Below are 26,804 nucleotides of genomic sequence, written 5' to 3'. Positions count from 1 at the left end.
TCATATAACTTTTTGTTTAGGAGCACAGACCTTGAAGTCAGACCAACTCTTTGCACATCTTTTTTTTTTTTTTTTTTGTAAGAGAACATTTATTGTGTAATCACAGAGGTAGATAAAGTAATCCCTAGAAGAAATGGACTTGGGAAACAAGTTATAGAGATAAAGGAAGGGTCCTTGGAGCTTGGGAGTGAGGAAGCTAATTGTGATGTGCCTGGGTGGGGGGGGCGGGGTGGAAGGAAGGGGAAGGAAAGGAAAGGCATGGGTGTGCTCCGGGGAGGAGAGCGCCCTTTATGTACATCTTAACTCCACTTTTTAACCTCTCTCTTCACTTGTATGAAAATGGATGTGCTGCCTGCCTCACCAGGCTCTTATGACGATTAAGTGAGGTAATGTATGTCGAATGTTTAGCACAGGGCCTGGTAGGTAATAAGAACTTAATCATTATTGTCACAGAACAGGGATATTCTAGACCTTTTCCTCATTTACATATTTGTGGTGGGATGAAGGTAAGGACAGAGAGACCAGGAACTTCTGTTGAGGGGTTGATGCCACCCAGCTTCAGCCAGTTGTCACCATGTGACACTCTAAGCCCAGTGGTGCCAGAGCTTATGTGGTGATGGCAGTTTCTTATCCTGTACCTGCAGTACAGCAGTTACTAGCCATAGGTAGCTATTAACCAGCTGACCTGTGGCTAATACAGCCGTGGGCAAACTACAGTCCGCGGGCCGGATCCGGCCCGTTTGAAATGAATAAAACTAAAAAAAAAAAAAAAAAAGACCGTACCCTTTTATGTAATGATGTTTACTTTGAATTTATATTAGTTCACACAAACACTCCATCCATACTTTTGTTCTGGCCCTCCGGTCCAGTTTAAGAACCCATTGTGGCCCTCGAGTCAAAAAGTTTGCCCACCCCTGGGCTAATACAACTGAGAAACTGAAATTTAAATTTTAACAGCTACATGTGGCTCGTGGCTATTGTGTTAGATAGCACAGGTCTAGATTCTAGAACTTTTTTCCCCCAGTTTTATTGAGATATAATTTACATACAGCACTGCATAAGTTTAAGATGTACAGCATGACTTATGTATATTGTGAAATGATTATCATATTAAGTTTTGTTATTATCCATATATTCTAGAACACTTATTAAATGATGAACTAAGCTGAATATTTGCCTTGAATGAAGAGGAGGGAGGTGTGATCAGGAATGATAGGCAGGGTAATTTGAAAAAAAAAAAGCCAGAGGCTGTAGCTTCAGGAAGTTTACCTTCTTGTCTGGCTTATAGCTACAGTAATGAGGAACAGAGTAGGAAGAACATCTGGGAGAAGGAACAATATGGGCAAAGACAAAAGCCAGAAGCCATAGCAAATGAAAGGAGAACAGTGACGAGCAGGGACCAAGATATAGAGCCTAACACTGGGGATCTGTTCAGAGCCACCCTGCCTTCATGGATCCACAACTTCATCTGCACAAGCCTGCAGACCAGGCAGGACAAGCAAACAAGCAAGTTGCCTTGGGTATTCGTGCTGCAGGAAGCACAGGTCCTGGAGCTGTGGCAGGCACTGGAGGCTGACCAGCATCAGGCAGCCTGTTAGTTAATGGCCTAGCTTGAAGACGGCATGGCCTTTTTCTGGAGTATAAAAGGGAAGCTCTAAAACTGGTTCTCAACCTGTGGGTCGCGACCCCTCTGGCGGTCGAACGACCCTTTCACAGGGGTCGCCTAAGACCATCCTGCATATCAGATGTGTACATTACGATTCATAACAGTAGCAACATTACAGTTATGAAGTAGCAACGAAAATAATTGTATGGTTGGGTCACCACATGGGGAACTGTATTTAAAGGGCCAGAAGGTTGAGAACCACTGCTCTAAAAGGTCTTAAGCAGCAAAATGATAGGGCAGATTTGCATTTTAGTAAGCTCACTCCACTCCATTGTGGTCAGTTTCCATACCTGGGTCCATGATAGCTTGATTGTGGTTTTTCTTTGGAACCAACCATTTCCAGTGTCTTGTCTAGTTTATGTCTTGTTTTGTTTTTTCTTTCTCTTTCTCCTTTCCTGTGTTGCTCTCTCCTGGGCCCCACGCTCTCCTCTTCCTTGATGTCCTTCTCTCTCTGATCCAAAGATCAGCCAGTAAAAAGCAGTCTCACCTGCCCAGGTAAGAGGGGTGCCAGGGTGAGGGATGGGAGACCCCCCTTTTTCTAAATTTCAGTTATTTATTTGAATTGTGTTTATTATTTGGATAGCTAGCACCTTCACATGGTTCAGGATTTAAAAGTTACAAATGAAAATATAACGAGAAGTTTCCAACTCCATCCCTGTGCCCCAGGCACTCCATTTTCCTTCCTCGGAGGCAACCGATGTTCAAAGGGCTTATTTTGTGCCCTGTCAGAAATATTGTAGGTATTTTATATGTATAAGCAAATATTTTAACATACAAACAAATAATTTCCTTTTTTTCTCTTTTAGCCACTTTTTTTTTCTGTCCACATAATTCTGCATCCTGCTTTTTTCACTCACCAACATGTCTTAGTGACCATTCCTTATGGTATATAATGAGCTCCTCATTCTTTTGTAGGCGGCTACTGTGTCATTACATTGATATTCTGCACTTTATTTAACCAGTCTCCCATTGTGAACATGTAGATGCTTTCCAGTGTTTTGCCACTGCAAATGGTGCTTCCACGAGTAGCCTTATACGTTTTGCTGTAGATGTAAACAGGAGATCCCCTTCAGAGGGCAGCAACTGTTGATTAGGAACTGGCCATTTGGACACTTGTCTAAAAAGGAGAGGCATAGCAATGATTTGAGCGTCTCATGTCCCTGCAGGGGTCCTGTTAAAGAGGAGACCGAGCAATACATCTTCTAGTTTGATGATCTGATTGGTACCTTGAGGTTTTTAGGATCTTAATCGTTTCTAAGCAAGCTGCCTCAGTCAGGTGGTCGGAATGGGGCTGAATGTGGGGTTAGAATACTACCACCAAATAGCTAAGATTCCTGTTCTCCTGTGGTACCCACAAGATGAATGGAATTTCCAAGGTTTGAGTCATTTCTGTAGCCCCCCTTTCTAGAAAAATGTACAAGTTGCCTGTTACCCAACAGGTGAGAGCCAAATACCCAGTTACCCTCCTAGAGACACTGGGAGAGGGATGAAGAAATGAAACTAAAGTGGGGAAGACCATCTCTGTTGCCACCACTGCAGTCCTCTGCTGTGCTCATGCAGGCTTCTGTATGTTTTTGACTTGCCATGTCCTTGCCCTCCAGCCTCCCCTTCCTTTACCTAAAACTAACCAGCTGTTTATTTTTTCCTGTCTTTTCTCGCATTCATTTTCTCTGGTGCTCTGTCCTGTTCCATCAGCCCCATTGCAGCCTGGTAAGACCCAACAAGTGTGTGTATCTGTGCACATCCCATTCTTGCTATTGTCTCTTTGTCTCCTGACTCCAGAAAGGGCAGTTTCCCTTCACACCTTGCTGGGTATTAAAGAGGTCATGTTAGCCCTGCCAGCCTAGGATGCCAAATAGGTGGTATTGCTATTGGTGGAGACATGGCTAATCTTCCACCAGGTGGAGTGGGTTTCAGGTAGAGGGTTGGTGTCTTAGTGCCCAAAACGTGGGGCTGCTTTTTACAGGGTTTTTCCCCAGCACAACACTGGTCCCTCCCTGCCCACCTCACTGATATGCTTTTATTATTCCTTCTCCAGGTTAAGTAGCCTGTCTTTGGGAGATTCAGCACCTGAACGCAAGTCTCCTTCCCACCACGGCCAGCCTGACTCCTCTGAGACAACAGGTAACCTCCTTCTTGGGCATTAACACATTGACACAGAGGTGTACACTCATACAGACTAATCTGTATACCCCACTACAACTACCCCATGTAAAACTCCTTACCTTTATATGCGCTCATACTGTGTACTAGGCATCATTACATGTTGTATATAAATTTAGTCCTTATATCAATTGTAGAAAGTAGATTTTATTATCTGTTTTATAGATGAGGAAGCTGAGGTTCAGAGGGGTTAAGAAATTTTCCCAAGTGCACAAGCTTGTAAGGGACAGAATCAGGACCTGAAACCAATGGGTTTTAAATCTAGAACTCATGCTTTATCCTTGCAAGAAGCAGCCACACATACCTGCACACATGCACGAAGCCTAATACACACCCGCAAGGATGGAGATAGGTGGGAGTCACAGCCTTTCTCATTTTCTATGTTTGTGTATGGATGTACATGTGAAAAGGGGGTTTTCTCTTGTCGTTTATCCTCCCCTGGATTTGGCAAGGGGCCAGACCTGGGTCACCCTGCATGAGTTGTCCAGCTCTGCAGAGTCAACAAGCCCTGGCGTCCCACCTGCTGCATTCGCTGGATGTAATTCATAGAAAACCTGCAGTCTCACTGGGCTTCAGTCCGGGACTGCTTCTCTGTAACGGTAGTCTTCAGCCTGGAGTCGGCCCTGCCCTTTGTTTGGCCAGTCTCACCCAGACAGAGATAGACAGACATGTACAAGAGAGACAGGTATCTCAGGGAAGGCGATTTCTTGTATGGAGTACAGAATTGATCACTGAGGGAGGCATGCCGTTGCCATAGCATGTGGACAGGCTGAGGCTGGGGAATCTGGTTCGTCTGGAAAGACTTTCTGGAGGAAGGAGCATATGGGGCTGTCCTGGGATGGTCTTGGCATGTATGCACTGGTCTTCCAGTGACTGTGCCCACTAACGCCCTGCTTTCTCCTCCTCACCACTCACAGGTCTTGTTCAGCGCTGTGTCATCATCCAGAAGGACCAGCATGGCTTCGGCTTCACAGTCAGTGGGGACCGCATCGTTCTGGTGCAGTCTGTGCGGCCTGGTAAGTATTGCATCCCTCCTGCCATGGGCAGGTCTCACAAAGCCGCCCTGTATGTGACAGTGCTGCATAACTTGGAGAACTTACCTGTCATTTCTCTGAGGGCCTGGGAAATACTCTAGAACTGGTTCCCAGGAGCATTTGGGAAGGTCTCCACAATGGTAAGCCACAGGCAGAGTCTAGGGATGACACTGGATGCTCCCTCCCCCGTTGGGAAGTGTAAAGAATAGCATCAGTTAGCTGCCTGGTTGCCCTCCAAGGGAGCTCTTCACACTGGGTCAGAAGATGCCAAGGAGGAATCAAAGACCGGCTTTCTTCCTGCCGCCCTCACATCACCTACTCAGTGCACAGGCCATCACCCTCTGCAGCTGTTACAGTGAGATAGGCACGCTGGTCCCAATGTATTTTCAAATACAGTGAACATTAACAAGTTACCAAAAGATATATGATGGCTATTGGTCAGCACAGGGGAGGAAATGGTGTTTGGAAATTTGTGGTTCGAGATAGTTATTTTTCTTTTAGTCAGTTCCAGAAGCCTTCTTAAAAGAAACAGGATTTTGCCCTGGCTGGTGTGGTTCAATGGTTAGAATGTCAGCCCACACACAAGCACAGAAGGTTCAATTCCTGGCTCCTGTCAGTGACATGCAGGAAGCAACCAATCGATGTATCTCTATCACATTGATGTTTCTTTCTTTTTTCTCTCTCTTCTCTAAAAATCAATGGAAAGAAATATTTTTGGGTGAGGATTAACAAAAATAAATAGATAAAATAGGATTTCAGGAGTAGCTTGAAAGATGGAAGTGAAAACCACATTGGCAGGTAGGAATGTGGGAGGGGGGAGTAAAGAGTGGGAGGACATGGTAAAGCAAGTCAATCAAGTAACCAATTAGGTATGAAAGAACTTCAAATATTTAAAGCATGTTGATATGTCAGGTGAGAGAATCATTGTTGTTAGTAACCCAAGCTGAAGAAAACAGGAAATGAGCACAGGGGGAGCAAAGCAAGTGTCCCAAAGAGGGACCTGGGGACATGGTTTAAAGAAGATAGGAGGGCCAAAACCGGTTTGGCTCAGTGGGTAGAGCGTCGGCCTGTGGACTGAAAGGTCCCAGGTTCGATTCCGGTCAAGGGCATGTACCTGGGTTGCGGGCACATCCCCAGTAGGAGATGTGCAGGAGGTGGCTGATCGATGATTCTCTCTCATCGATGTTTCTAACTCTCTATCTCTCTCCCTTCTTCTCTGTAAAAAATCAATAAAATATATTAAAAAAAGAAAAAAAAAAAGATAGGAGGGACGGGGTAGGGAGCAGGCTAGCATGTCACCCTAAGTACAGCGCAAACTGGAAGGCGAATACACGTTAAGTAATTTTGGAAAGACTTGGGATTGTTTATGGGAAAGACAAAAAGAGAATTTCAAATTTATGACCAAAATGAGGTAAATGGATCATACAATAACATACACAATTATTGCTCCTTAACTTATCAGTGGGAAGTTTGTTTTTCATATCCATGGCTAGAGTTCTGAAAAGATACTTTTTTCTTTGCTTCCCTTGTTCTCCCAAGGTTCCTGGACTGGGTGAAACAGCTAGTGGGACTGCCAGTAACTTGTACTTTGCCTGTGTGGTCTCTTTGATACAGAGTTTGGAGATCCCCTCATGAAATATGAATTCAGCACTCCTTCAGTTTTTCCTCCTCTTAGGCCTGAGTAGAGTCAGACCCAGAGAGGAAAGAACAAAAGGATGAGTTACAGCAAAATAGGAGTTTTGGAAAATATGTGCGTGTATGTGTATTTTGGGGAGGAGAGAGGAAGAGACTTCATTTGGATTGGCATTGAAATCACAAGAGTAACACAGCAGTTATTGTCTTTTCAGATATTAGGTTCCTTTGGTTCACTCTTTCTCAAAGTGTAGTCTTTGTTCTGCCGGTATTAGAATCACCTGGAAGCTAGAAAGGTTGAAGTCTGCAGTCCTGGGCCCAGCCTCAGAAGTAATCACTTTCTGGCAAGGGGGCCAAGGAATAGGCTTTGTCATAAATTCCCCCTGTGATTCTTGTGCTTAAGTCTGAAAACTTCTGCTCTAACTAGTGACCTGGTGCACAGATTAGTGCACATTGAAAGGAAATTAATTAGAAGGTGGCCAGTGGGGTGGGACTGGGCAAGATAGGCCAGACACACCCTGGAGCCAACCTCCCGCAGTCCCTCCCTGATGTCTGGAGTGAGCAGGGTCCCTCCGGCAGGTGGGGTTCCTCAGCCTGGCCTGTGGGGATCGGGCCAAAACCAGCTCTCTGAGGGGTCCTAGAGTGTGAGAGGGCACTCTGCAAAGTTGCTGTCTGTCATGCAGGGTGTGGGATGCAAATGCAAGTGTGCAGTAAGCCAGATTTGGGGCCAATAGTGCCCCAGCAACAACATAAAACACAGCCGAAGGTGGAATCCTACGGTCCCGTGTGGAATTGGGCTCCCTCCTCTCTGGTTTCGGGGTGCGTCACCTGAGAACCGCCGCTGTCAAGTCACTGCAGCTCAGCAGCTCCTGCCTTGAGCATCTGCCCCCTGGTGGTCAGTGCATGTCATAGCGACTGGTTGGATGGTCAGACACTTAGCATATTAGCCTTTTATACTAGTATATATAGATTCCTTAACTCTGAAGGTTTTGTTTTTTTTTAATCACTAAGTTATTAGAAGTCACTTGCGTTTCATACATTCTGGCAAAATGGCTCTTTCTTCCACCTAGCTCAGATGCCAGACTTCTGAAGGCCAGGCCACAACAGAAGGGCCAGGGTCAGGGTCTGGGAAGAATATGTGTGCTTTATTTAAATGTTCCTGGACGCGTCCCAAGATCAAATAAGAGTTACTTCTTATTATCAGTGGGAAAATGAGTTTACTGTATTAAATATAATTGCTAATGTAATGATTCCTAAGAGAAATATAGAGAAAAAGATTTAAACAAGAGCTTTTAAACAGTGGCTCATAAGCTGAGAAGTCATAAAAATACTCTGGGGGTTCATTAAAGATGATGATAACGGTTTTATTTTCTATATAAGAACTGTTTTAAACTATTTCCAGTGTCTTCCTTTCTTTTAAAAAAATATGATTTTATTGATTTTTAAAGAGAGGAAAGAAGAGGGAGAGAAAGATAGAAATATCAATGAGAAATATTGATTGGCTGCCTCCTGCACACCCCTTACTGGGGATCAAGCCCACAACCCAGGCATGTGCCCTGACCAGGAATTGAGCCAGCGACCTCTTGGTGCATGGGGCTACATTCAACCAAGGCAATGGTTTCTTCCTTTCAAATGGACCAGATTAAGATTGTGACTGAATGCCTAGAGCTCAGAATGTGCTATAAAATTATTTGACTGAAGACTGCAGTGGTTTTGACCACTATGTAGTTTTAAATGACCTAGAGTTTATATCCAGGAAGCACAAGAAACACTAACACTGAAACAAGTGAATGAGAAGCATAAAAATCAGGTGTTTTTGTAAATCGGTCCCCAAATGATCGTTAAATCTGTAAGTTGCATTCATCTGGTCAAAATAAAACTCTCACAAAGCACATCTAGATGTTTCTAAGGGTCTTAACAGGAGAAGTTTCAGTGTTGACTACATACTCAGTTTGTTGAGCATCATCCTGTGCACTAAAGGGTTACCGGTTTTTTTTTCCGGTCAGGGCACATACCTGGGTTGTGGGTTTGTTCCTCCAGTTGGGGCATGTATGGTAGGCAACCAATCAGTGTTTCTCTCTCTCCCTTCCTCTTTCTAAACATGTCCTCAGGTGAGAATTAGAGAGAGAGAGAGAGAGAGAGAGAGAGAGAGAGAGAGAGAGAGAGAGATGACCTGGTATAGTCCACTCTAGTTTAAAAGTTGTTTTGTCACTGGAGCAAAGTAGGATGTACACATTTGAGGTACTTAACACAGAAAGGTGAGAAGAAGTGTTGGAGGGAAGTGATCTAACAGGGACCTGGGTGCACACTCAGTGACCTCTGCAGGACATTGGGCTCTGCTGACCAGGCCTTCTTCTTACAGGGGGTGCAGCCATGAAAGCCGGTGTGAAAGAGGGTGACCGCATCATCAAAGTGAGTGACCTTCCCTTTGCGCATTTCCATTTCAGTACCAGCTGTTAGTTAGCCGCGGAGTTAGGGAGCGGTACCGTGCGTGTGAGCACAGTCGTATACGGTGACAGCGGCTAAGGACTAATATATTCTAGCCCTTCTTGACTCTAAAGTAGCCATGCTTCCAGAATAGGTTTTATTACTCCCGTTTCACCAATGACCAAAGCAAGATTAAGGGGGAGATGTTGAGACCAGTGAAGGACTCAGTGCCTTCAGATTCTTGGATTGCTATTCATTGTCCTCCATACAATGCGGACTTTGGGTCCTTGCCAGTTCTAAACTACTGTCATCTTCCCTGTGCATTCAGCGCTTTCTTCTGGAATAGAGTCCTAGAGCCGTTAAGTCCGTTGACATGTGTACGAGGCTAATGGTTGAAAAAATAATATATACCAAAAATTTTAAAATGAATGAACGAGCAAACAAATGAATGAAGCTGCAGGTCTTATCCTTGCAAACTCACAGACTAGCTGGGAAGACAAAACACATGGCAGATGTGAACAGGAATACATTCATAATGTGAATTTGAGTAAATAAGGGACCAGAGGTGGTTAAAGAACACTGGAAAATAGCTTCCCAAAGGAATGGCATTTTGAACTTGTACAAGGATCCCCTAGTTTCCACCACCATTACTCAATAACATTTGTTCCCCCAACAGGTGAACGGCACCATGGTGGCCAATAGCTCACACCTGGAGGTGGTGAAGCTTATCAAATGTGAGTTGGGGAGAACTGACCACTAAAGAATTGAGGGGAGCAGCTGAGTTAGGAGGGAACAGGGAAAGGGAAGGCCCCGTTGACCCCGGAGGCTTCCCTTGTAGATGTGGGCAGCAGCTGAAGCCACATCTTTAATCCTGATGTGGAATGGCCCACGTAGACTGCCACAACTTTCTGTTATCATTTCAGGTGGAGACACTGCTAGTCTCTCATCAACATCTTCATCTTAATTTTTACACCCATCATTGCACTCACATTTAGACCATGTTTTACTCAGACCAGGTCTCACTCAAATACCATTGGCTCCTATTCACAGACATTCTTCCTTATTTATTTCTTATTTTGGCGAGGAAAGCAAAAATATTGTATTTGCAGCTAGGAAGATGCAACAATTGAGTCTTCCCAGGTAATCAAACAGAAGCAACAAATCATGAGGATACAGTTAAAGGGTGTAGGAAGTTTGGGGAGGGTAGAAGGCTAGAATTTGAGTGCCTTCCATGTGCCAAGCAGGCAATATACTAGGGGCTTTATATTGGCCACGTTAGTGAGACAAAGGAAGAAATGAGACTGATCGGGCAGACCCTCAGGAGAATTCCCAGGTACATATGGGTGGAATTTCGGTTGAGGTCTCTGCATGAAGAAAGGAAAGAAAGGGCACCTGTGTTGATGCAGGGAAGATAAGCAGGAATTGGAGAAGGGGGGGCATGGTAAGTGAGGAGAGCTTTTCCTACAGAATTACAAGCTTAAAGAGAGGAGAAGGGGAAAGAACCCCTTCCTTTTACTAGTAGGTTGAATGTCTGCTGTCCAGAACAGGACCATGCGAGCAAGCCTTCTTTTATCTGTCCCTCCAGCTGGCGCCTATGTTGCACTGACCCTCCTGGGCTCTTCACCCTCAACTGTTGGTGTCTCTGGGCTCCAGCAGGACCCAGACCCAGCAGGAGCTCCCCTGGTCGCCCCTGTGATCCCACCACCACCACCTCCTCCACCTCTGCCGCCTCCACAGCGCATCACAGGACCCAAACCTCTGCAGGTATGACCCTCCTGCTCCTCTCCTCACGCTGTTGTCCCTCTAAGTAACTCCCATCGGGGGAAAGCAGGTTAGATTGAACGATACGCTGGTAAACAGACAAGCCAAAGAGATGTTGTTCCATGTAAATGCACGTGTAGTTGTATCAGACAGCAACATACATTGCGTTTCCAAAGTATGCGGAAGACTCTGTGGAGGCCCTTTGAGAGTGCTCCGCCCACACCTGCAGCACAGACAGAGGCGTCCGTTCAGCACTGCCTGTCATTGTCAGGAGGGTGTGGAGCAGGAGTAAGAGAAAGGCTTCCTGTCGAAAAAGCCTGCTTGGAGGAATGAAATATGGAGACCAGTCTGTAGGGGGAGAGAGTCAGGAAAGGAAACATTCAAATAGGGAGAGAACCTGAAGACCAGGGGAAGCTGTGTGAGGTGTTAAAAGAGATCAAGATGCAGATAGAACGGGGAATGGGATTTCCCAGTTGGAAAGAAGGCTGAGCCAGCGAGTCCTGGGAGACTTTAGAGAGCAACTTGATACCAGAGGTGATTACAGCAAGGTTTCTAGGAAGTTCAGATAAAATCAAAATAAGATGACATATTTACTGAATTCTAGCAAGGTTCCAAGTGTTAGACATTCATCACACAGGCTCAACTCTCATAGCTTTCCTTGCCCACAAATCAGCTGGTAGAAGAGAATCGAACTGATACCCAATTCTCACTACTGTCATGTTTTTCATTCTTAGGATCTTGAATTTCAGAAACATGCCACCCAGATCCTTAGGAATATGCTGAGGCAGGAGGAAAAAGAATTACAGGTAAGGTCACTGCTGAGGGTAGACTGGCCATTGCCTTAATGAAATAAGAATTTGTTAAAGCAGAATGTGACCGATAGAGTGAATAGGGTAATAATTCATAGATAATACATAGAATAGTGAGTACGTAGACAGAACACAAACAGTGATGAGACAAGTAGGCTAGATTAAAATGAGGGAACATTAGAATTGAGGAAAATTGGAGTCAGTTGGAATTGATCTTGATGATTTCCAGGGACGGGAAGGATCAGGGAGAAGGAAGGTGGGGTGGATAGGTGAATGCCCAGCCAGGCTGATGGAGAAGGGCGCACTGTTGATGAATGGGATGCAGAGAGACTTTAGGCCTGGAAATGATGTGCATAGAGAGTAATAAGATTACTTTAGCTGGAGTGGAATCACCAGATTCCTATAGTAGCTGTGGCTTGCAGCAAGCTCCTCACTCATTTCAGTTCAGCAAATATCTGTAAGTGCCCACTGTCTGTAAAGCATTGTTTTAGTTCCTATGGTATACAGAGATAAAAAAGATCAGACAAGTCTTGCCTTAACATGGAAGAACCCTGAAAACACTGTACTAAGTGAAAGAAGCAACTCTGGGAATATGCTCAAAACCACTGAATTTAACATTTTTAAATGGTGACGTTTATGTTAGTGAAATTTTTAAACGCCGTGGAAGCCCAAAAGAAGGAATAATTAATTATGCAATGATCAGAGACATCTTCATGAGATGATGCTTGAGTTGGGATCAATTTGTTTCCCTCCGGAAAGTGCTTTGGGCCTTGATGGGCTTGGAGTTTATTCTGGTGACAGTAGGAATTGATCAAAGGATTTTTGGGTAGGGGAGTGAACATATCTTCAAATCGGTATTCTTAGTGTGTTAAGTGGATTGATACATAAGGAAATCATCTAGGAGGCTATTGAAATAGGTAAAAAATGATGACAGCTTTAACAAGAACAGCAGAAATAAGAACAGAAAGTTGGGGCTGGCAATGGGAGACATATCAGAAGTCATATCAGTAGAACTTACCAGTTGGAAGGGTGGTAAAGGAGAAGAGAGAATAAAAGCCTGGGATCTGGGTGCCTGGGTAGATGGTTTTCCATTGAGAGAGTGAGACAGGGAGATAAGCAGGGTTTAGGGGAAAGAAATGAAGGTCAGCTCTGGGTGTAATGAGTTTGAGGTGCCCCTGGGGCACAGATAAAAAGACTATCACAGAACATACAGAGGTAACATGGCTGGACCTGGGTTGAAATAGACATTTGGGGATCCTCAGCACGAAGGTGGTAGCTGAAATTGGAAATTAGATGATATCACCCAGGGCCCCAATGCAGAGAGAGAGAAGAAAGCTGAGGATGGAATTTTGGAACTTACGTGCTTTGTAGCACAGTGCACCAACGTCTAACATCACACCAGTGGTGGTATATTTCTTTCTTTCTTGTTAATCCTCACCTGAGGATATTCTTTTCCCCTTTGCTTTTCAGAGAGAATGGAAGGGAGGGAGAAGGGGGGGGGGGAGAGAGAGAGAGAGAGAGAGAGAGAGAGAGAGAGAGCGAGCTTTGCATTGATGTGAGAGAGACACATCAATTGGTTGCTCCCCCTACATGCCCGACCAGCGCCAAGGATCAAAACTGCAACCCAGGTATGTGCCCTTGATCAGGAATTGAACCCAAGATCCTTTGGTGTGTGGGCAGGTGCTCTAACCACTTAGCAGCACTGCCTAGGGCCTTGGACTAAGTTCTTAAAGACAAGGACCTTGCCTCTATTTCTACATTTGAATATATCTCTTGCACAGCTGGCACAGAACCTGGCATATATCATGTCTCTGTAAATGTTTGTGGGACTGAAGGCTCACCTGGATTTCAGAGATGAGGCAGGGATAAAGATACAGTTAGGGGAGGAGTGTGAGGAGACCCAAGATAGTGTAGAGTTAGGAAGTCAAAAGAGGGCAGCATTTTGAGAAGGACCCAGAAGAGACCATTGGGTTTGGCAATTAGGTCATTCTGTTCTATAGCTGTTTGAGATAATAGCGAGGAACTAGGTTGAGGAGTGACTGGAAGGCAAAGCAGTCTGGGGTAAGTGTAAACTCCTGTTTTGAAATATGTGGCTATGAAAGGAGGGAGGAAAACCTGAGGCAGTGGCTTGAAGATTAATCAGAGTTGAGCCCTGCCCCGTGTAGCTCAGTTAGTTGAGCGTTGTTCCATGCACTGAAAGGTCGTTGATTTGATTACTGGTTAGAGCACATACCCAGGTTGCAGTTCGATCCCCAGTTGGAGTGTGTATAGAAAGCAACCGATAAATATTTCTCTCTCACATCGATGCTTCTCTTTCTCTCTCCTCCCCTTTCCCTTCCTTTCTTTCTAAAAGTCAATAAAAATATATTAAAAATAATAATAATTTGAGTTGATGGAAAGGGTTTTGTTGTAGTGGTTTAAGACTGGAACCTTGAGAAGGAGCCACTGGAAAGAGAAAACTTTGCAGATATGTGACTAGTGCCTAAGAAGAGCCTGAGGCAGTTGGAGGCATTACTTTGTAAGAGATTAGACATAGTTTCTCTTCTGGGGGAAGGAGGAATGGCTGCAAATGTTTTGAAGTGAAATAGTTGAAAAAGTTCTTACCAGATGATACTGTCTGCTGAGACTAGGAGAAGGGTTGGAGGCTTGCTAGGCCTGGAGAAGATGGAAAAAACAAGTGTGAGGAATTTGTAAAAAGGGTTGGCAGATAGCAGCGAGGCCCAGATGAGCTTAGAGAATATGTGCATGCAGTCTTCATTTAATTATTTAACCAGCTTTACTGAGGATTTTATTTTATAATGAAACTAGAGGCCCGGTGCACAAAATTCGTGCATGGGAGAGGTCCCTAGGCCTGGCTGGTGATCAGGGCCTATCAGGGCCTATCAGGACATCTCACCCAGTCCTGATTGGGGCCGGGCCGGTCAGGGCCTGGGGGCCTGCCAGTTGCTGGCCAGGGCCTGATGGGGGGAGGGACCGCAGGAGGTTGGCTGGCCGAGGGAGGTTGCTGTGGGAGCACACTAACCACCAGAGGGCAGCTCCTGCGTTGAGAGTCTGCCCCCTGGTGGTCCATGAACATCATAGTGACTGGTCAGCCAGTCATTCAGTCGTAATGGTCACTTAGGCATATATATATATGTAGTAATAGCTAGCCATATTCAGTAATGTCATTAAGCACCAGAACTTCTGCTAAGCACTTTACATGCATAATCTTATTCAGACCTTATAGCTCAGCTCTCCCAAGAGGCAGGTACTGTCATTTGCTGGTACTTTTATCGATGAGGACAGATGAAAGCTTGCCCAGGCCTACACAGCTAGTAAGTGGGGGTACCAGAATTCAAAGCCAGGACTCCCTGACTGCACAGCCCCAGCTGTACACATGTGTGCTGCACTCCTGTGTGCTGTGAGGAGTGCTAGATAAGTGTCAGACTGCTTCCCAGATGTAGGTGGTGGCTCCTTTGTCCATGCTTCTTTCTCTCATCGCAGGTGCTTTTCACTGTGTGTATTTCCTCTTTGGCACCTTTCGTGTGCTGATCTGGACAGTCACTTATATCTCACACTAGTAGTACAGTAGTCCAAGAACATCTCATTTAGGGTGTGGAACTTAAGCCAACCTTTGAAGAATGGGTCAGATTAGGATGGGCCTTTGTGTTGTGTGTTCTTTCTCCAGTTGCCTTGTGTTCTGTTTCTCACCATTTATACTTTTTCTGCTCCTTATTGATCGTGAAATAGCATGTGTCTACTAGAACACAAAGATCTCTCTCTTTGTTTGGGAATAGCTGCCTGTTCCTCTCACTGATGAGTTGTCCATTCTCTACTAACCACCCCATCTGCCTTTTCCCCTCCTCCCTACCCTCCTCACCCCCCGCCCCCACCAGCATATCTGTGAGATGTATAGCCGGAGCCCCACCAGCCTGCTGGAGGAGCAGATCGAAGCTGCCCGGCGGCGAGTCACTCAGTTGCAGCTGAAGATCCAGCAGGAGACGGGTGGCTTAGTGGTGAGTGATAGTAGGCAGAGCTCTAGGAGGGCACCCTGCAGGCGGCCTGGGTGGAATGAGGGAGAAAGCTAGGCAGAAGCTTCCTGCGTCATGCCAGGACCCAAGGCTGAGCTAGGAAGTGTTTAGTATACAACCAGGAAACAAAGGTCCGCCTTTTTTTATTTAGAGCCAAAGCGGCTGAGCACTGTCCTGACGCTGGAGACAGAAAAGAAAAAGCCTTCCAAGAGCTTATGGTTGCAATGGAAAGAAATGGCTTTAGTCTCCTAATTATCCATCTCCTTGTGGGTAATTTCCTCATCGTGACATATATTCCTACACCGCCTTCACTCAGCATTCATCGGGTAACTTTTCCAACACTCATTTCTCAGGTCTCCTCAAAGAAATACAAGTACTTTTAAAAGTCAGCCTAAGAAAGATTCCCAGTCAGTTGAGAGGTTTTTATAGCAGCAGCTAACCCTACTTTGTGGAAAATCCCAGAGAGGAGACTCCAGGTCCTTATCTGTTCTAATAGGGAGTTTGCTATTAGTGGTGTCTTATCTCTTACAGGCCTTAATTATTTGGATACATAGGAAGTAACTTTCCAGAAACTTGAGGATCGCCAAGAGTAATATTTGCCAAGGCCAATAGAAATTATTTGAGGATTATCCACTTTCTCCTTTAGAACATCAGATCAAACAAGTCTGGGAAACAGGCTAATCAAATTTAAGCTGTTTTATTTTCTGAAGGACTTCTCAGTGTCACATGGTTGATAGGGGCTCAGGTTCTGGATTTAATACCATCTGGATTCACACCCCAGTTTCAGTGCGCACCAGTTTTGAGACTCTTGGACAAGTTACTTAATCCCGGGGAGCCTTGGTGGAGATCAGACAGGATCTGCCTGACGGGGTTGTTGTCGGAGTTAAAGCGTGTCCTCAGCACAGGGCCTGTGCATGTTGCTGCTGCCACTGCCTGTGTACTCGTGTGCCCTGTGAGGTGCGAGGCTGAAATGCTCCCCGTGGAATCTGAATGCAGCCCTGGCTTTGTAGCTCACTGCTGTGTAGCTTGGGCAAGTTACCTGAGATCGCTGGGCTTCTGTTTCCGCATTTATAACATGAGGTCAACGTCAGAATTGTTGAAAGACTACGTGAGAGAGAGAAAAGAGGGCTTTATAAACAGGGAAGCGCTATGAATATAATTCTGTCTACATCGGCTGGTCAGCCAGCCTGAGGCCTGCACCTCAAAGATCTTTAGAGAGGGGCCTTTCACATGTGCCTCAGTCATCTGCTTGAGCGTTTCGTACCACTTGATGGAAGTTCTTTCTGTGTGTAGCCCAACTAAGGCAGTATATGTCTTGAGGTCATGGTTACAAATCAAGCAAATTTTTAGAATGTTTCTGATGGTAAAGTTCTCTTTCTGCCATTAGGGGTCACCATCCTCCTGAAACTACAAATAAAGCAATAGCTCTTGTAGCTGGGCATTTTTAAGGCAATAAAGCAAAAGAGGCCACTAATTGTAAGCAGATTGTATCTGCTGAGACTACGGGAAGGGTTGATTGGAGGAAGGAAATAGTAGGGAGGGAGGTTAATAGAATTTGCCCACCCTCTGGATCTTTCTTTTTTAGGACATACTTCCACTATACGGTGACATCAGCCAGAGATCATCAGAAGGTAAGTCCCCCCCACCACTCTTTTTTCTCTGGCATGTCGCTAGTCCAGGTTTCTTATCCGTTGTCCCCTCTCCATGAGGCAGATTCAGGGAAAGAAAACATATAGTATCAGCCTCTGGGAAATAGCATCGTGAGAAAAAGCAGTACCAGAGCACAGGGATTGGATACAATTGGATACAATTCATTCAGTAGAAATGAACGCAGAGCCAGTAGCACTGGGTAGATAAGTGCCAGGAAGAGAACTGGAATGATGATGGCCCAGATGCCACCTTGCCTACCAGCACCTGGCACTTCGGAGCTTAAGAAATACTTTTGCACCCAGGACGGTGTGACTCGGTGGTTAGAGCATCAGCCCGTGCACCAAAGGTTCACAGGTTCGATTCCCAGTCAAGGGCACATACCTGGGTTGCAGGTTTGATCCCATGTGTGGGATCAATGTTTCTCTCACATCAATGTTTCTCTCTGTCTCCCTTCTACTCTCCCTCCCTCCCTTCCACTCTCTTTAAAAATCAATGTAAAAAATATCCTCCGGTGAGGACTGACAAGGAGGAAATGAACAGGAACCAGAGAGAGTTGCAGATGAGGTGACTGAGATAGAGCTAAGGAGTGTTACTGCAGGAGGTGACATGGCTGGGCACAGGTGTAGAGGTAGGTGAAAGCTAGTTGTAAAGCGTCTGACTGGAGGGATCATGAGATAAGAGACAAAGGGAAACGAGAGAAAGGAAGGTGGCAGGTTCACTCGTCTGCCCTGTGCTCAGGCTCCCGGTTAAGGTTCTTCCTTTCCCCAAACCGCAGCTCCCGCTTATGTTTCCTTGTCAGGCCGACTGTCTCTGGATTCACAGGACGGGGACAGTGGCTTGGACTCTGGGACAGAACGCTTCCCTTCCCTCAGTGAGGTGAGTGCCAGCGGGGTGAGCCGTTGGAAACTGTAGGCTTAATGTTCCTTCTCCGGTTGCCAAGGCCTCTGTCCTGTCAGTGGGCCTCTCGGTAGTTCCCGTTCTAAGGACTTCAGTCACTCTGCTCTGGGCTCCAAAAAAGGGATTGCAAATGCATCCCACATGAAAGATCATCAAATCTGGCTTCTACTTCATCATAGTTCTGTGCTATAAAGGGTACAGTGGAGCCTAGCCGATTTGGCTCAGTGGATAGAGCGCGAGCCTGCAGACAGAAGGGTCCTGGGTTCAATTCCAGTCAAGGGCATTTACCTCGGTTGCAGGCTTGATCCCTGTGCAGGAGGCAACCAATGAATGTGTCACATCGATGTTTCTCTCTGTCTCTCCCCCTTCATTCTCTCTATCAGTGGAAATCCCTAGCTGGTTTGGCTCAGTGAATAGAGTGTGGGCCTATGGACTGAAGGGTCCCGGGTTCAATTCCGGTCAAGGGCAGATGCCAGGGGTGTGGGCTTGATCCCCTGTAGGGGTCTTGCAGGAGGCAGCCAATCAATGATTCTCTCTCATCATGGATGTTTCCATCTCTCTCTCCCTCTCCCTTCCTCTCTGAAATCAATAAAAATATATTTTAAAAAATAAATATCAATGGAAAAATATCCTCAGGTGAGGATTAACAAAACCAAAAAAAAGGTAGGGTGGAGAGAGAAGCCTTTCATTATCTGTAGCAAGCCTTTGAGTGTAAGAGAACAGAGACAGAAATCAAAACGGGTGACTTGGCCCAAAGCACATTTCTGCCTGGCTGCAAGTACCAGTAACTCGTCCTCGATTAATGCAGTGGCCCTGCCAGCAGAAGCAGTGTTGTCTCTCTGTGTGTCAGGCCTTTCTGTCCTTCTTTCCTGGAGCGGTCAGAGGAGTTCACGCTTTGGCCTCCAAGGTTCCTCTTCCAGGTGTTCTCAGTTTGCGTATGTAAACTGCAAATATAAACTTGCATATAAAAATACAAGTGAATGAAAGATGTAATAATGATGTTCGCGAAGTATATACTTAACCAGGTTAATTATGTGAACCGGTCATTTAAAACATGTTTAAAACCTCATTTTAAATAAGAGTTGGAATTTTCTTTCCTTGCTGCTCCTGTCCATTTTGGGGGAAGATGATGCAAGTATGTGAAAGGACCAGCATACAGGAAAGACATGAAGAGGGGCCAGAGGGTCCTAAATGATCTACATTATCTTGAGGGTTCGACATCTGGGAGGCATCATAGCTTAATACCGATGGCTTGATTAATGCAGTGACCCCTTCTGTGGGATGAGACTGTCCAGGTGGAAGCCAGGGAATACCACATGAGTAGCTATCTGACCTTCAGCAAGTCTTATATCTGCTCCAAGTGTGAAAAGTGTCCTTGTGTGAAAAGTAGGAGGAATAATAGTGTCTCCCTCAGAGGACTGTCGTGAGAATTAAGTCAGGTACTATATAATCAAGGTTAACACAGTGCCAGGCACAGAGTCAGTACTGAATTCATATTAGCTGATGAGTGTTACCACCAGGTGAGCTGAGGGCTGAGAGCTTTTGGATGAGTTTCCTTCTCACAGAATTCTCTGTTCCTTTAGTCATTGATAAATCGGAACTCAGTGCTGTCAGACCCTGGATTAGACAGTCCTCGAACCTCCCCTGTGATCATGGCCAGGGTGGCCCAGCACCATAGGTGGCAGGGCCCAGATGCACCAGCCGCCCCCACCAGCGACCAGGTGAGTGATTCACAGCCACCCTGCAATCTTCCTTTCCCTTTCCCAAAACTGGTTCACCAGTACATAGTCTTAAGTAATCAAACTAAACCTCTGTTTTGAGATAGACATTTACCTAGAGAATAAATAGTAAAGAAAGAACATGGTATCAGTGAGTGCAGGAAAGTGAGACTATCTCAGTTCCGTGGGAAGAGTCAGTGAATACATCTGAAGTGAAGTGATGTCCAAGGAGAGGACAGGTGATCTGTCAATGTCTGTATAAAACAGGAAATAGGTTTGTTTAGTGTTTCTCCAGAATAGTAATAGCACATTTCTCTTTCTTTAGCAAAGTCCTTTTTGTAAACATGATCTTATTATTTGCCACCCTAATATGGAGAACAAATAAAACTCAGATACCCTGGGACCTTTCCCGACTAACCTCTCCTCACCGTCAGGGGCACTTCCCTGGAGCCCGAGCTCCTGCAAAGCCTGACCTAAAGCCACGGCTTTGAAGGGGAGAGCTGGGTTCCAGGGAGATTTCAGGAAGACAGGTTTCTGCTCAGTGCAAAAGGCTTTCCAGGAATCGGCTGTCTGACAATGGGATGGGCGGACTTCAGAGCCAGGGAATTGTTTGTTGTTCAGGCAGAAGGTAAGTCACTGCCTGTTAGAGACGCTGGAAAGAGAACGAGTTTTGTAAAACAGTGTCTCTTAAAATTCATCTGCTACCATCATAATTTTTTCCATAGTCTCAAGCCAATTGTATAATGTTACATAATATTTTTCCTTAAGCTAACTCACTTGTTTACACTTGAGTTTATTTTAAAGCAGGCCTGTCATTCCCTTACATTAAAACCAGTATCACACACTATTTAATGCCTTAGTTATACCCGTAGGATAGAGTTTGGTTACTTCTAGCTCATGGAGGGAGAATGGTGGGAAAATGGGACTACCTTGTATTAAAATGCCTAGTACACCAGCTGCTGTGCTAGATCCTTTAGGAAAAAATACCTCATTTAATTTTCCCCATCTGGAAAGGAAATAGGCATCAATATCTCCATTTGTAAGTGAGACACGTGAGGCAAATAAAGGCTAAGGGACTGTTCAAGGACTCAGCTTGGTAATGGCAAGAACTTAGTTCTCCTGAGCCCCGCCCAGGCTGCTCCTCTCCTGGCCACTCTCTGAGTGCCCTCCCCACTCCCTTGGAAGCACTGCAGGACCAAGTTAGGGTCCGAGGGAGTTCGGGTTCACATGCTGTTCTTAGGGAGGGTTTCTGGTCGGTGGCTAATAGGAGCAGTAATCAGTCTTGGAGTCCATTTTTTCTTCCTCTGAACCTGTTCATCTTCTGAAAGCTATTTAAATTGCTATTTTTGAGTGATAAGAGCAAGTATAGTATAGTTTCAATTTCTTAATAATCTATGTTAGTAAGAGTCTGGAGAAACCTGTACTATCCATGAAACTGTCAGCAACAAGGCATGGGATCAAAGGGAACTTTCTGTTACATAATCCTGAAATGTTTGGTTATTTTATAATAAGCATATTCTGCTTCTGTAATCAGAAAAACTATATATTTGTAAAGATGTAAAGAAAAAAATCCTCCCCCAAACAAGCAAAAACCTGGTGCTTTCAGGTTCTGAGAGCCAAGTAGAGGCATCTAGCACCTCTCCCCACCTCCCCCCAATCCCCGCCCCCCGATCCTTTGAGATATACAAATATAGCACATCAGGCTTGACGCTGCAGCTTTGTACTTCCATTCAGTCTCTCTGGGCCTCACTTTCTCATTTATAAATGAGCTGCTAGACTCTGAGCTCTGAGGTGTCTTCCGGGTCTCTCACATTCGTGACTCAGTGATTCTGGGCTTGGAGTCTATACATACCCAGGAGAACACAGATGAATGAGGAGTAACAGGGAGGGACTGTCAGGAAAGCCCCCCTAGACAGTGATTAGGAAGTATCTGAGGCCTGGGAAGAGGTGGGCCTGAGGAATCTTTTTGGGGTGTTGCTAGAAATGAGGTAGATTAAATTGAGAGAAAAATGTAATTGCTAGAAAAGCTTTGAACGTGCAAGGAACCTGTAGGAGAAAGCCTTGTTCATTGCAGCATCTGAACAGTGTATACAATATGAAATCTCGTCATACCTAATATTGATGGCATACCAGTTAGAGAGGTGATTAAAATTGGCATAAGAGGGAGAGAAAGAAAAGCCGATCGAAGAATTTGGGATTCTAGACAGGTAATGGACATCTGCCATAGATCTTGAACAGGCAAAGGAAATAGTGTTGGAGAAACTGGGCTCCATCCCCTTTTGCTCAAGGAGGTAGACATGGACTGCTAGGCCCTCCTGACAGGTCAGCTGCAGGTGCTGTCAGTAACTACCCAGTAGACACCGTAACTGTCAGGTAGCAGTGTGGCAGCTGCTGGACTTGCAGGGGGTGTTCAGTGTGGGGGTGGCTGTTTAGGAGAACATCAAAGCCCGCACCCAACAGGAGCTAGGTTCTTATTTTGTTGGCGGACACTCCCTCTCCAGTTCTTTCGCAAACAGGAAGAGAGCACGTTCTCTCACTTCCATCTTCATCTGTCCTGTGACCAGGCTCCTCTGCGTCGGCTCCGCCCCCTGCTCCCTCCCCAGATGCACTTGACTTCCTGCAAGTGGAAATCATGTTTTCTATTTTCTGAGATTTGGAGAAGGTAGTGAGATGGAAGCGTTTGCCAGACACATGTGGCTTTCCCTGTCAGCCCTGTGCTCTCACTAAACAGGCTCCATCAAGGGATTGGATCCCCTGTCCTCTAACCTCTCATCTCGGCTCTCTCCCCCAGGGTGTAGATCAAAGCCCAAAGCCTTTAATTATTGGCCCAGAAGAAGATTATGACCCGGGTTATTTCAACAACGAGGTAACGGTTTCCTGGTTTTCTCCTTTCATTATTCTTTGTCATACCGGCTGTTCTCGACTGGGGGGCAGTTTGATTACACCATCTGGGAGGGAATGTGGAGGAGGGAGCCACCACTTAGAAACCCTAGGAGGCCGAGAACATGGGCACTAAGCTGGCACAGGCCCTGCTGCTGCACCCTGCCACTGTGCCCCCAGCCAGTCTCCTTCTGCCTTCCAGAGCGACATCATATTCCAGGATCTTGAGAAACTTAAGTCACGGCCAGCTCACCTGGGGGTTTTTCTACGTTACATCTTCTCTCAGGCAGACCCCAGTCCACTGGTAAGTCAGGAGGGTCCATCTTGACTGGGTGCCTGCTTGTGCTTCACCAGCAGAGCTGGTGTCTCAACAACATTCCTGAATGAAGATGACCTCTGCTCCATGGCACCGTTAGGCATCTCAGGACGTGGATAAAATAGGAAAGGAGGTGAAACTTAAGTGGAAGGGAGGCTTCACTGCTAAGCACATCAACAGCATAGGGAGGAGCAGCAAGAGCAAGGCCAGGACGACTCGTTCTTGGTCAGCTTGGAAGGGATGGTCTGCTAGAGGTTTTTGAACGAAAGTAGATACAGACTGGCAGGGGAGTTGAGAGTGGCCCTTGGAAATATACGGTGTTACTACAAGATAGCCTGGCAGCGGGACAAGGCAGTAGAGGGCCCTGGATCTGAAGGTGACAAGAAGGACTAGGAGGTGACAGGCCAGAGTGCCCTGGGATAGTGCTCAGAGCCAGCAGCCTTGCCAGCTGCTCTCATTCTGCTCAGCTGCTTAAGAAGGAAGCGGAGTGAAGGAGAGAGCTTGGTGTCGGGCTCTGCAGACTGACCTTCTTGCCCAAGGCAAGGGCAGTGGTTTTCCTTCCTGCGGCCACCACTCTCAGAAGCCAGAGTCAGTAGCCAGTCCTCAGCCGATGTCATTGCGTACCTGTGTGTAAGTCCCAAGGTGGTGTCTCAACAACATTCCTGAATGAAGATGGAGCACGTCAGTCCCAGCGAGAAAGCAGGGCCCTTAGGAAACCGTCTGTCAGCAAGTGCAAGAGCAAAGCATCCGGTGTAGGAAGGGTACAGAGTCGAGGCAGTTGTGTTGACTATGGTGCATGCAAAGGCAGAGGGGGTTACCTTAGGCTCCTGAAACGCCCTAAGCTGGGGTTCCTCAACCTCCGCACTGCCTGACGTTCTGAGCTGTAGAATTGTCGGCTGTGGGGGGGCTATCGTGTGAATTACAGGATATTTAGCCACTTCACTGGAATCTACCAACAAGACAGCAGTAGCACCTCTCAGGTGTCTCCAGGCATTGCTAATGGCCTCCTGGGGGCAGAGTCCCTCCTGGTTGAGGACTAACCCATCTTTTTTTTTTTTCTCTAACCCATCTTTTCCTCTCCTCTAGCTTTTTTACTTGTGTGCAGAAGTTTATCAGCAGACAAACTCCAAGGATTCCCGAAGCTTGGGAAAAGACATCTGGAATATTTTCCTAGAGAAAAATGCGGTATGGCAGTCATGGGTTGGATTACAATTTTATTACACTCTTTGGACCACTCTGAGATAGAGGAAAAACAGCAAAACATTCAGGCCAAATGCAAACAGGTTCTTTTTTTTTTTTTTTAATATATTTTATTGATTTTTACAGAGAGGAAGGGAGAGGGATAGAGAGCTAGAAACATCGATGAGAGAGAAACATCGATCAGCTGCTTCCTGCACACTCCCCACTGGGGATGTGCCTGCAACCAAGGTACATGCCCTTGACTGGAATCAACCTGTGACCCTTCAGTCCGCAGGCCAACGCTCTATCCACTGAGCCAAACCAGTCAGGGCTGCAAACATGTTCTTAAAGAGAAGTGTGGGCTGAGAAGTTGAGACTCCCGGATTCTGTTCTAGCTTTGCCCTCTCAGGGCTGCTCTGCTCTGGAAACCTCTTTTAGTTCCGCATGCACCACAGTGGAATACACATTCCCTCCTGGAATAGTGCCCCCAGCCCTTCCTGCCTCTCTCATCCCTCGTATTAAGAAATAGGCCCAGAGACATCAGATGAGCCAGCCTGACTTGCTCTGACTGCCCCCAGGCAGAGTCCAGAGGGAGGACAGCCCAGAGCACGGGGGACAGGTGAACACCGCATCTGGGCTTCGTTCCCAAGGATGCTGCAGGGACACAGCTGGCGGCAGCTCCCATCTTAGACCTTCTGATCTGATTAAGCCAATTCCAACATGACTTTCTTCATCTGGCTGCTACGACTAATGAGTGAAGAAATAAACTGTTTTTCCTCAAGATTTTCATTTTTGCCCCTTAGATGGATCTTGAATAAGGAGATTAGAGCTGCAGGTTGGTCCCTGGTGGTTGTTGTGGAACCACCCCAGCTGTCAGGTACTCATAGCAAAAGCCAGAACATGCTCAGAGGACGACTGGGTGACATAAGACCGATTTCCCTGGGACCGCAGGGAGGGCAGTCCATCCAGCAGCCTAATAAAGGGTCTCCCTTGCTGCTGTGTTAGCACCAGTCACTTTTTGGAACATCCATCCCATGCAGTCTGATGTCCTTGAAATAAGAGTGAGGAAACTGCATGTCCCACCCTCAGTATAGAACCAGCTAACTCTGTATTCTCAGATCCCATTTCTCCAAAAGCCCTAGCCTGGAATTCAGGTGTACAGGTTGGGGGATGGTGAGAGGCGTGCCGGATAGATGTAGGGAAAGGGAGAGAAGGCAGTGCCGTCTCCCACATCCCCTGGGGGGTGTGACCTCACCACTTCTGCCCCCCTCTTCTGTTTTTTAGCCACTGAGAGTGAAGGTCCCAGAGGCGCTACAGGCTGAGATTGGTAAGTTGGCTCATTGGTCAGTTAGTGTCCGTCTTGTCCTGGGTGCTCGGGAGGCTGCAGAGCAGAGGGGCCCAGTCCCTGCCCCGAGCAGCTGCCCTCGGATCGGGGGATGACAGTTCCTGCAGCACTGCTCACACCAGCGGGACAGGCCCTGCCCCGGAGCTCGCTGCCTGGTGGAGCTCGTCACAGGAAGACACAACTTGCTTAGGAGACCTGGGCTCATTTCTGCCAACCTTCCATGTGACCTTTCTGGGCCTCAGTTGGGTCAGCTGTACAAAGAGAGAACTGGATTCAGTGAGGGATTCCTAAGCCTGCTCGGGCATCAGAATCGCTTGGGGAACTCTTTAAAAGCACAGGAGCCACCACTGCCAGGAACTTGGCTAGATGCCAGGGCAGGAGAGACTGTGTGCCGTGTCTGGGGGGAATGGGTTTCATATGAAGTGCTGTGAGCTGTCCCTGGGGCCTAGGAGGAGTGTGAGCCTCTCAAACGCATGCCCTGGTGTCTAGACGCAGCCCAAGAGCGGGGCTTTACTATTTCTCCACTTAATAGAGCGCAGAACACCCAAAAAATGGTCTTGTCCTTGCCTTGGGTCTTGCACATCGGGATTTTAGTCCTCAACTCGGGGATGCCTGCTAGGTCCAGGCCCTGCTTCCTTTGGCTAACAGGAGGGCAGAAAGCTAGCCTCCCGCCTGTGCCTCCCTCCCTTGGACACGCTCTACTAATGTAATCTCCTCCTCCCCAACGTCCTTCCCCATTTCTGTCTCTGGTTCCCACCACAGACTTGCGCTTGCGGAGTGGCGAGGACTTACGCTGCGTTCTCTGTGAGGCTCAGGAGGCAGCCATGCCGGAGATCCAGGAGCAGATCCAGGACTACAGGTGGCCTGACCCTCTCCTCCCTCTGCTCCTCACCCCCGTTCTTTCCCCTGTGATGTGTGTGTGTGTGTGTGTCTGTCTGTCTCACATTTCTTGGTATCTGTCTGTCAAGCGTTTGTGTACATTTGTGTCTCTCTGGCTCAGAACGAAGCGCACTCTGGGACTGGGCAGCCTGTACGGTGAAAATGACCTGCTGGACCTGGATGGGAACCCTCTCCGAGAGCGCCAAGTGGCTGAGAAGCAGCTGGCTGCCCTGGGAGATATTCTGTGAGTCTCCAGTTCCACTACTACCCCCTGAATAGGTTGACTTTTTTATATATAATTTTATTGATTTCAGAGAGGAAGGGAGAGGGAGAGAGAGAGAGAGAAACATCAATGATGATAGAGAATCATTGATCGGCTGCCTTCCGCATGCCCCCTACTGGGGATCAAGCCCCCACACTGGGCATGTGCCCTGATCT

The 26,804-nt window shown here is 46.6% G+C and overlaps 1 protein-coding gene across 1 annotated transcript in view; it reads left to right on the top strand.

Moving 5' to 3' along the window:
• ARHGEF11 (Rho guanine nucleotide exchange factor 11) overlaps positions 1-26,804 on the top strand; it is an 83,577-nt gene that overhangs the window by 33,281 nt on the left and 23,492 nt on the right. Inside the window, exons 2-17 of the mRNA XM_081112351.1 lie at positions 3,705-3,790; positions 4,747-4,845; positions 8,858-8,907; positions 9,599-9,656; positions 10,508-10,686; positions 11,418-11,489; positions 15,368-15,487; positions 17,088-17,133; positions 17,952-18,028; positions 19,633-19,770; positions 22,559-22,633; positions 22,850-22,951; positions 24,050-24,148; positions 25,427-25,469; positions 26,250-26,346; positions 26,488-26,610. Of these exons, the coding sequence (XP_080968477.1) occupies positions 3,705-3,790; positions 4,747-4,845; positions 8,858-8,907; positions 9,599-9,656; positions 10,508-10,686; positions 11,418-11,489; positions 15,368-15,487; positions 17,088-17,133; positions 17,952-18,028; positions 19,633-19,770; positions 22,559-22,633; positions 22,850-22,951; positions 24,050-24,148; positions 25,427-25,469; positions 26,250-26,346; positions 26,488-26,610 (1,464 nt within the window). The remainder of the gene's footprint in view (positions 1-3,704; positions 3,791-4,746; positions 4,846-8,857; positions 8,908-9,598; positions 9,657-10,507; positions 10,687-11,417; positions 11,490-15,367; positions 15,488-17,087; positions 17,134-17,951; positions 18,029-19,632; positions 19,771-22,558; positions 22,634-22,849; positions 22,952-24,049; positions 24,149-25,426; positions 25,470-26,249; positions 26,347-26,487; positions 26,611-26,804) is intronic.

The sequence above is a fragment of the Myotis nattereri genome, assembly GCF_964212035.1.
Source record: "Myotis nattereri genome assembly, chromosome: 18".
Classification (NCBI taxonomy): Eukaryota; Metazoa; Chordata; class Mammalia; order Chiroptera; family Vespertilionidae; genus Myotis; species Myotis nattereri.
The sequence above is the reverse complement of the archived record's forward strand: the minus strand, read 5'-3'. Positions and strand labels throughout refer to the sequence as shown.